Genomic DNA, 11,720 nt, shown 5'->3' on the forward strand with positions numbered 1-11,720 from the left:
GGTCGTCAAAATGTTCGACTAAACATCTTTCTAAAGTACTGACTACTATTCCTTCTATAGTTAAGGATGGGCTTCAAAAATATTGTGATGAGATATATTCTACCAGTGGTGTTAACCAGATGTGGATTCTGAAAAATTCTAAAGATCTACTGCTTAATCTTCAATCAAAATCTTTGCAATTTTGCAGCAACATAAAGACTTTTGATTTGTCTACGCTTTACACTACTATTCCCCATGCTCAGTTGAAAGATCTACTTTACCATCTCATTAAACAGAACTTTTTCTATAAAAATTGGAATCGTAGATATCATGTGATACGCCAGACGCGCGTTTCGTCTACATAAGACTCATCAGTGACTCTCAGATCAAACTAGTTAGAAAGCCAAACAAGTATCAAGTTGAAGATCATTGAGGACCCAAAATTCCAAAAAGTTGTGACAAATACGGCTAAGGTGATCTATGCCTGGGATAAGAAAATCCTTAGTATTTCAAATAATTCATACTTTTGCAAACAGTAAATTTATAAAAATTACCATATAATTGATATTCATGTCAACACCGAAGTGCTGACTACTGGGCTGGCGATACCCTCAGGGACGAAACGTCCACCTGCAGTGGCATTGACCCAGTGGTGTAGTATAGTTATCAAAGGTATCAGGCTTATAATTTGATACGCCAGACGCGCGTTTCGTCTACATAAGACTCAACAGTAACGCTCAGATCAAAATAGTTAGAAAGCCAAACAAGTATCAAGTTGAAGAGCATTGAGGACCCAAAATTCCAAAAAGTTGTGCCAAATACGGCTAAGGTGATCTATGCATGGGATAAGAAAATCCTTAGTATTTCGAATAATTCATACTTTTGCAAACAATAAATTTATAACAATGACCATATAATTGATGTTCATGTCAACACCAAAGTGCTGACTACTGGGCTGGTGATACCCTCGGGGACGAAACATCCACCAGCAGTGGAATCGACCCAGGGGTGTAAATAGTTATCAAAGGTACCAAGCTTATAATTTGATACGCCAGACGCGCGTTTCGTCTACATAAGACTCATCAGTGACGCTCAGATCAAAATAGTTAAAAAGCCAAACAAGTATCAAGTTGAAGAGCATTGAGGACCAAAAATTCCAAAAAGTTGTGCCAAATACGGCTAAGGTGATCTATGCCTGGGATCAGAAAATCCTTAGTATTTCAAATAATTCATACTTTTGCAAACAGTAAATTTATAAAAATGACCATATAATTGATATTCATGTCAACACCGAAGTGCTGACTACTGGGCTGGTGATACCCTCGGGGACGAAACGTCCACCAGTAGTGGCATCGACCCAGTGGTTTAAATAGTTATCAAAGGTACCAGGCTTATAATTTAATAATAAGTGCTGACTACTGGGCTGATGAAACTGAATCTATCAGAAAATATACTGAAGATGATATTTTCAAAATGCTGGACTTTTTGATCAACAATATATCTGTTGAGTTTTGAGGATTGATATTTCAACAGACAGTCGGTATTCCAATGGGTACTAATTGTGCACCCCTACTGGCCGTTTTGTTTTTTGTACTCGTATGAAGCAGAATTCATTCAGAACCTTCTAAAAGACAAAAAGAAAAAGCACCTGGCGAAATTTTTTAATTTTACTTTCAGATATATTGATGATGTCCTATCATTGAATAACACATATTTCAGCCAATACTTACATCTCTTATATCCAAGTGAACTTGAAATTAAGGATACTACTGATACTAGAAGGACTGCTTCATACCTTGATCTTATTAGTGTGTGTCTCTGTCCTGTATGTTTTCCCATTTATTTGTATTGTAGTCCTTTCATGTAATCTTGTCATTTTAATGTTATATTTAACATTGCAATAAAAGCGGGAGGTTTGGCTAGCCAAAAAACCAGGTTCAACCCACCATTTTTTCTTAAAATGTCCTGTACCAAGTCAGGAAAATGGCCATTGTTATATTATAGTTCGTTTCTGTGTGTGTTGTATTTTAGTGTTGTGTTTCTGTTCTCCTCTTATATGTGATGTGTTTCCTTCAGTTTTAGTTTGTAACCCGGATTTGTTTTTTCTCAATCGATTTATGAATTTCGAATAGCGGTATACTACTGTTGCCTTTATTTATAGTATGCAGATGTTGCAGCACTTTGGGGGAAAAATAGAAATGAGAGATTGATAACTCAAAAGGTATAATCACACATATTGCAAAAAGAATAATAGTGTTATTGAATTTAATTATCACAATTGTGAGGCTTTTCAGTACGACTTTTTAATAGCTCTGTAGTGAGAGTGAACAGTTTGTACTTTTTTCAATCTACCAAAATTACCAAGATGGGTGATAGAAAAAGGAGCAAAAACTGTTTTGTTTTGTCTGTACTCGTGAAAGGGTTCTAGTTTCGTGTTCTTAAGTTTTCCTTTTTCCTAGAGCTGGTATGCAATTACAAAACTATCTGCATATAGGGATTGACACTTATTATTCTGAATTAAAAATAGTTTACTACAAAATGATAGTCTGTCAAAATAAACAAAGTCATGTTGACTTAAAATTTTAATATAATTATAAAGTATTTACCGTGAGCCTCCTTAACTTTTCATGACTTGATCGATAAATTATATTTAATATACGTACAGTGTTCATGTTGCCAGATGACAGAATTCAAACTTTAATCTAAGACAATTATTTCAGCTTCAAAATATCAATATACTCTCTGCTCAATCGTTTTGCATTTACATATCTCAGTTAATACGTTATACCCGTGAATGTTCACACTATATGAACTTTATTAAAAGGGGTGTGTTCCTTACACAAAAACTGCTCCAACAGAGTTATGAGGAAGAAAAACTTAAATCGACACTACATACGTTTTACGGTCACCATCACAAATTGATTGACCGATACGTCGTGTTGATGTCTAACGCAACAGCGACATGTTTTTGCAGTCTTGGATCTTTAAATACCAGAAAAATTTGTGTGATCTGTAGTTGCATCGATTATGACATTTTGAATGATTTGCAAAGCGGTGTCGCTTGCTTAGCATGAGACGCTTACCCTGTCGACGTAACCGATCTCGCTCCTTTTGAAGTTCATGCTATTATGTAAGTTTTTGTAAGTTATCTTGATTTGTCTCTTTTTAATCGATTTACGAGATTTGAACACGGGAAAACTACTGATGTCTTAACTGATATACCAGAAAGCACAAACTTTTATATCTATATGAACAAATGCCTTGATTTTATCAGGATTTTGAATGTTATGAATTATTTTCCGAATGAGTCAAAGTGGAACTTGTTAATTGTAGTCTTATGTCTCATATATATATGGATCAATTATATCTTTATCTGAGTTTTCAAACTACTGATATTGACTTGCAGACTGTGTGTATATGTAAAAAGTCATTTAAAAAAAAAAAAAAAAAAGAACTTCAAGGAAAAGTCAAATCGAAAATTCTCTTATCCAATGGCAAAATCAAAAGCTAAAACACATCAAACGAATGAAAAACAACTGTCATATTCCTGACTTGGTACAGGCATTTTAATATGTAGAAAATGGTGTATTAAACCTTGTTTTAAAGCTAGCTAAACTAACTTGTATAACAGTCGCATAAAATTTCATTATATTGAAAACAATGTGTAAAATTAATTTGGTAAAACAATACTAGCAGTTTTCTTTGCTTCTTAATATTCTAATAAAAAAATGATCTTCAGATGTCCATGTCTTTTTTGTTGAGTTGTTATGTCCAGTGCATGATAATTCATTGATTAACCTTTGTTGTTTTAATTTTTCTGTCAATATCTGTTGGTATAAAATGCAACTGTTGTATATACATGTACATGTAGTAGGTTTTTTTTTCGAAAACTGAAGTTGTAAAATTGTGTCTCTAATCGTCTATAATTTAAGTTTTGGTCATGTACTTGCCACAAAATATGACTATCAAATAGCCTGACGAGCGATGCATGCAAAATAATTCATATAATTATTACCCTGTCAGCTGCCAGATTTCATTATGAGATACAGCATTTCTCATTTTTCTATTATATACATCTGTCTGTATCTAGACCGAACAGATTGTATGTGATCTCGGTACCCTAGTTAAAAATAAACTTGAAACAGTGTCGGTTTATGTTAAGCCTTTCTCTTAAATCATTGTTTTTTAGTATTTCGACTATTTATAAACAACATCTGACAATGTTTATATTGAACGTTCGCGTTAAAACAGAGGGGCGAAAGATACCAGAGGGACATTCAAACTCATAAATCGAAAATGAACCGACAACTCCATGGCTAAAAAAGAAAAAGACAAACAGACAAACAATAGTACACAAGACACAACATAGAAAACTAAAAACTAAGCAACACGAACCCCCACACAAAATTGGGGGTGATGTACACATGCTCTGTTCTGTTCTGTTCTGTTTTAATATTTGATTATTGTATACATACAGTTTTGCTGTGAGATGTTTTGTTATTATGCATGTTCGTTTTGGCGGATGTTTTGTCATTGCACGTTTGCTTATGCCTATTGAATGGTTTCATAACGTATATCTGATAATGCCTCCTCCTATTTCTTTCGTAATTACGCATCATTTTTTTTTATTTGTTTGTGGATGTTTTATTATCATACACTTTCCAATGTTTAAATTTTTGGTAAATACATTGAAGTACATTTTTCAATGTTTGTTGTAGTTGTCTCTTTAATATTTTACACTTGTCAGTATTCGTTTTAGATTTCTTATCATTGTACGACTTTTAAAAGTGACCTACATTGGTCGTCTAGGTTTCTGATTTATATATCTTTTTTGGGGGGATGTAATTTTAACCACTTTTTAATTCGTACAGAGGCACCTAATTTAATGAAATATTATAACCTTAACATATTGTGTAGGTTTAGATGCTAGCTGCACAACCAGCGCAAAACCAACTGCACCAGACAAATAATATTGACCCGACTGCTATTCTAGATCAGTGTGTCATATTTTAAAAGGCTTGCACAATGTGACCTCAAAGTACAGTTTTTAAAATTAAACAAATTTTCCATCGGTATTTGACTAGTATATTTATTTGTTGAATACACAGTAATTTGCAATTAATTTTACTATTATTTGTTATCATTGCATATGTCATTACATAAAAAGCTATTACTTGCTTCAATTCTACTGTTGTTTGTTATCTATGCATAAAAAGTAAAATCACAAAAATACTGAACTCCGAGGAAAATTCAATCGAAAAGTCCCTAATCACATGACAAAATCAAATGACAAAACACATCAAACGAAAGGACAACAACTGTCATATTCCTGACTTGGTACAGGCATTTTCAAATGTAGAAAATGGTGGATTGAACCTGGTTTAATAGCGCTAAACCTCTCACTTGTACGACAGTCTCATTAAATTCCGTTATATTTACAACGATGCGTGAACAAAACAGACATTATAAATAAAATAGTCAAAATATGGGTTCAGCAGTCATCATATGACCTTGAAAAAAATATAAATCTAGCACACTTAATTATTTATTCTAGGCTTAGTTCAGTCTGAGGTTAATTTTATGGTCCTGTCACTGAAATAATTTAGTTTTATTTCTTTTTCTGTAATTGATTTCATGCATGTCACATAAAATTGGATTGACACAAATCTCTTTTTTCTAAGCCTGATTGACTTTATGCGTGCTTAAGGTTAATTGATTAGATGGAGGCTTTAATTGCTTTAATAAGCCCCATCTCGACTACAATAACAATAAGAAATCTACAAATTGTTACTTGATTAGATTTAACTTTCGAAAATCATAGACACGAACAGATATATATATACCGTTAAAAGATGTTTGCAATGAAAACATTACACTCATGTAATTCAATGTTTATGCAAGCCATGTTAGGGTAGATGATTGACGAACGTGGCTTAAAAATGGATTACTATTTCAGTATTAATTTACCCTTAGATTCGTTTATCTGGTGTATTTCATATTTCATTTTCACACAATGAAATATACAAATTTGTTAGTAATTTGTTATTCTTTATACTATGTTTTACACATGTTTACATACAAATAAAAAGGCATGGTTAATCTTAATCAATCAGAAAATTGGTTTTGCAAATTGTATGTGTATAAAATGACAATGATTCAATGTACCAATGTTTAAATGAACGCAACATGTTTCAAAAACGTTTATCATCATTTCAGATATTACTATAGATTACTGTCTTTTGATTCGTTAATATGTCACAAATTATTGACCTTTGAAAAAACTGATACTCACTGAGGTGAACGGCCGAAGTGAATATCACTTTTACCAAAAAATCAGAAGATATAGAAAGTAGCATTAAAATAAAACTGATATAGAATTAAATATCGTTTGTGTCTAATGCAATTTTGTAATAAAGTAGTAAGCGTATAAAGCATTTCCATGTTTCAACTCAATGCTATTTTGGAAATCTTTTAACAAAAACACCTGGGAAATCAAAACAACATACACTTTATTAAAACAAAGTTCATGTTGACAGGCTTTGACATAGTGTTATAAATGTCAGCATAACCTCTGGCAATCAGGTTTCCAAAAAGAATATAAAACTGCTTCATATAATAGCACTAAGGTCTAAGGAATGGATTACGAAAATGTGTAGTAAATCTTTTGTACAGATCATAAAAGAGAGGCGAGAGATACCAAAGGGACATTCAAACTCATAAGTCGAAAATAAACTAACAACGCCATGGCTAAAAAAGAAAAAAACCAACAGACAAACAATTGTACACAAAACACAGCATTGAAAACTAAAGACTGAACAACACGAAACGAACCCCATCAAAAGCTACGAAGGGTTGGGGGGGGGGGGGGGGGGTGGGGTGAGATCCTGCTCCACATGTGGCACCCGTCGTGTTGCTTACGTTATTATTATAATAAACCAGACAATCAGACGACTTCATAGTTATAAGGAAATCGTATGATTTATGATGATCGATGTATTTGCATCATATGATTTTAACTTGTTGCAGATTAGATATATTTGTTTTCCATATCGACGCATCTGTTATCAATTCGTTTGGAGTTACTAGTTACTGGTGCCAAAATTTTTTGCTCTATTGTATACTTAGACTCAACTGACTTTGGTATTCAAGCTTTTGGCATGGATTGCCTAAGCCGTATTTCATAATGTTTCGGAATTTCCGGTTTTTATTGCTGTTCATCTTCGTATTTGATTTGGCTTTCTAACTGTTTTGTTTGAGTACCTCTAATGAATCGTATGTAGACGAAATTATAATCCTTGTATCTTTGATGAGTTTTGTTTTATATTGAAGTTTTTGCTTAATATTTTAAGCAATTCGATAATTTTGGTCGCAACAAAAGTTGATTTGTGTTTGTTTTCTATATATTGATTGTGTTGCCTAGTTTAAAAGAATACCTGACAACTGTAACAGGTTTTCAAAAATTTCCCAAAACAATTTAGACAACAGGGGTCATAATTTAGTAGGTCAGACACGCGTTTCTTGCTATAAACAGCGTAAGACTAATAATTGTAAGACTGATCTCTGATGGAGAGTTGGCACATTGGCAATCATACCACGTTTTTGGTAGACGAGAGACAACAATCCAACGACAAAATTGACATGAAGCAATTTAGAGAGCACTAAACAAAAATCACTTAGTTCACAATATATGCATGCGTTGTTCAAAAGTTTTCTTAACATTATAATCACCAGAAACTCAGTCAAATGACTTTGATATTGTAGATGAGTTTTTAAAGCCGACTAAAAATTAACATACAAAACAGGTTCCCTGGAAGTGTAAGTACTAAAATGTATAAAAAGTTTTTATTTTCATTTTCAAGCATTGGGTCGATACAGCTGCTGTTTGACTATAACTCTCCGAGGGTACATCAGTAATTAGTGCTTCGTTAATAACATGATTTAAAACATACTTTTCCTAAATTCTTCTTTTTCTCGACATTATTAAGCCTTCAATTCCGATAGGCAAAGATAACCTTAGATAGGTTTTTATATTATTGGTCATATATAATTCTTAACGTGTTTCCGTACTTATTTATCCTGGGCTTTCAAATTTTAAGCTGTGAGAGTTCCTAATGAAAGTTAATCTATGCTCCAGACGCATACAATTTATAAAATGTTCTTTTAGTTTATGGCCAACAAAAAAAAACATACATTCACCTCATATACGCAAGAAAAGAAGAAATGTAAGTTCTGCCTTTTAAAATACAAGAAGAAGTCCTACAAATTCTCACAATATACTCAACTACTCCATTGCTATAAGAATACTTCCTGCTTCTATATAACATATAATCGATCATTTCTTATCTAAAACTACTACACAATTCATCAAAAAGATTAGTTCCATTACACCATTATCGGATATCGGATATGATTTGCTATTTTCTCACATCTTCTGATGTAGCTTGAGAGTTCTGACCTTTTGTCAGAAAATACTTTTTTTTCTCAAAGATTACGTTGAAATTTGAAGAAATTCTTTATATTATTACGTAAAGCGTTGACCTTTTTTCTTGCAAATTTTCTTCTAAACTTGTTTACGATCGATTGAATGTCAATGACTCCTGGAAGGTTACAACATTACTAAAAGTTTTGCCAAAGGTTTCAATGATCATTACTGGAATGGACAAAAGTATCCAAAAATACTTTGTCATCATATAAATATCTGAACTTTATTTCATTTGCGAGACTTTTTTTTTACTGAAATGAACTTCCGAAACCTTAATAAACCGGTCGTTGATTTGTACTGCTTACAATTAAAGACATTATTTCAATAGACTATGCCTCTGCTGATGGAAACTAGACGTCATAAAGTCGAGGGGGCGGATGTCGTGCAATTTTGACTTTGTTATATAAGCAAATATTTTTCAATAGCTGATATAGAAATAACGATCTAAGAACCCCATGTATGTAATAATCGATAGAAAGGAATTTTAAATCTAAAAAACCCTGTATTTTTTTTTTTTAAGAAAAATTGTTGGACTGGTTGTTACCGTAGAATAACTTCTCATAAAAAACAATTGCTTTTTTGAGGGGTAAATGTCACGTTATCTTTATGTCCTTTATAGTATTCTTCCAACATTTTCGAATGGTTTGTACTACAAAAGTAAATAGGTTACCCACTTATGTCTTTCGATTTTTCATTAGAATTTCAAAAGTCCCAAGTGTGAACAATTACCTTCACAAAATTGTTGGACAAACCAATTACCTACCTGTTACCTTAAATCGGGTATTCATCGAAAGAAAATGTAAGACGGCTTGGTTTTTAATAAATATTCCATGTACATTACTCTCTCCTTATTACTTTTCGATGGATGTATTATCAAATTGATATTTATATATAAAAAAATTTATGTTACAGACACATGAACACAATAACCTCGTCAACTGAATGTAACTGAAATTAGGAATCCTTTAATAATTTATTTACACAACCTTTCAGCAGGTGTATTTATTAATGCTCTAACTTTAAAATATTTATAAATTTCAACATGCCACATCCCTACCGATGGTGTAAAAAAATTTCACGTACTATTTAACATCTACTATAAATGCCATATGTTCGTAAATTTTCAAATAACAAAGCGTTCATTTAGTGTTGAACTGATGTTTGTAAATGTCTACAAAAGGTAAATTGTTGGTGCTATATTTGTTAATTAAGAATGTCGTGGTATCATATTTGTTAAGACATCAATTGTCAATGAGAACAACAAACTTTATCGATTTGCAGTTTTATGGAAAATTTGAGATTATTTCATTTTAAATACAATTAACAGTGCAATTAATTACAGTTTAGTCCCTAAACAAAAAACAAAATAGATGTCAGTCAGTTTCTTAGAAGACAATCTTTCTTTTTCTATTCAGCCTGATTTGTTTATAATAGCTACATATGGCAACCCTACTTATAATTGAGACATCTCGCTGAACATTTCGATTGTCATTTAGATGTTCAAAAACGAGAAAATTATAGCAATATGGTATTTCTGTATGAAGTCATTGAGATGCTGACTTTATCTTTGTAACATATCTCATGATGGGGAGTATTAGATTTATTTTGTTTTTACTTCCGTATTTGTATGTTTGTACCAAGGCTTAATATAACGAACCTCGTTGAACGACCTTCATATTTTGCAAACAAAAAAGCTCAAACACATCAAACGAATGGAAAACAACTGTCATATTTTTTACTTGGTACAGGCATTTCCTTGTGTAGAAAATGGTGGATTAAACCTGGTTTTATTGCTAGCTAAATCTCTCACTTGTATGACAGTCGCATAAAATTCCATTATATTGACAACAATGTGTGAACAAAACAAATATACATAATAGGTAAAATGTTCCAAAAAAAAAAGATATATCGTTGCAGTAATTCTGTTGATAACCTATTCATTTTATATCATTTGTTTCATTGAATCAGTTGACAAACTCTTTACATTGGTTATTGCCATACTGACAAAAAAGAACATTAGAAATACATCATGTACATGTTATATACAAAAACATGTTAACCTTTTACATTCTAAATGATTTTATTAGTAGGATTGTTTAGGAATTTCAATCTTGTTTATGAACTTTACATTTTTTTCCAGGTAAATTGATACCATTTTTTGAGAACGCATCATTAAATTCGTCAGTTATTACCATGTGGGTGATAAGCTGTGAAAGATTTCAAGCCATTTGTAGAGCAATGCAAAACAGTTCGTGTGTTGGCACAGTGACAGCAGGGAAGTCTGTATTGTGTATATGGATTGCCGCTTGTACCATTTCTCTGCCATTTGTATTCCTCACTCACCATGAACCGGCCAAATTCTATGATGGAAGTGACGTAATGGTTTGTCGAACAAAAATAGAGACAACCTTACACCAGTTTTATATTGTATTACTTTTTTTGACGTGTTTTGTATTGCCGTTGATAGTTCTAACCGTGATTTATTGTTTCATTCTAAGAACAATATATTTAACTCAGAGATTAGACGAAAATCGTCCAAGTCGACATAGAAAACAGATCGTTGCAATGATAATAGCCATCATCGCACTGTTTTACATATCTTTATTTCCAATTAGAATAATTGCACTTTGGTCAGTGTTTGGATCAACCGAATCGAAGGAAAGTTTAGGCTTAGTTAATTATACAAATATTATTTCCATTGCGAGAATTTTAATGAATCTCAATAGTGCAGGGAATCCAGTTATTTATGGATTGATATCTAGCAGATTTAGGAGAGCTTTTAAGACAACATTACGGAAATGTTTTTGCTTGGCCGAAAAATCATCACCAGATATTGGTAACACAAGACGTTACTCAGATTACAGCGAGAACTTTCGAGTTTGTCCATTTATTTATGCCGGATACTGCTGTCATAATTATGGCGCAGATCAGGATTTACAGGAAGTTAATAATTAAATAAGCGTAGTTCTTAAGCTTTGTTAACACATTTTTAGGGGATATTCATTTTTACTAATAAATTTATAAATATAAAAAGTACTGCTTATAGATTTATCATAATTATTGAAAACACCAAAACCTTAAAGAAGCAAGGTGTTTTCAATTGCAAAACACAGCCTTGCACAGATGAACACGTAATTACTATCTTTGTCTATGACCGCCTGTGATCCAAATCATCTCACGTAGGGTAATCGATTGTTGCCGTACCACAAAATGTCAATCAGTTTTATCTAATTGATTGTTTCGGTTAAAGTAGTATTAC

At 32.3% G+C, this 11,720-nt stretch overlaps 1 protein-coding gene across 1 annotated transcript in view; it reads left to right on the forward strand.

Moving 5' to 3' along the window:
• LOC127733522 (QRFP-like peptide receptor) overlaps positions 1-11,497 on the forward strand; it is a 37,787-nt gene extending 26,290 nt beyond the window's left edge. Inside the window, exon 2 of the mRNA XM_052242874.1 lies at positions 10,602-11,497. Coding sequence (XP_052098834.1) covers positions 10,602-11,416 — 815 coding nt within the window. The 3' untranslated portion in view covers positions 11,417-11,497. The remainder of the gene's footprint in view (positions 1-10,601) is intronic.
• The last annotated feature ends 223 nt before the right edge of the window (positions 11,498-11,720 follow it).

This window comes from Mytilus californianus, unplaced genomic scaffold (assembly GCF_021869535.1).
Source record: "Mytilus californianus isolate M0D057914Y unplaced genomic scaffold, xbMytCali1.0.p SCAF_3, whole genome shotgun sequence".
NCBI classification, from domain to species: domain Eukaryota; kingdom Metazoa; phylum Mollusca; class Bivalvia; order Mytilida; family Mytilidae; genus Mytilus; species Mytilus californianus.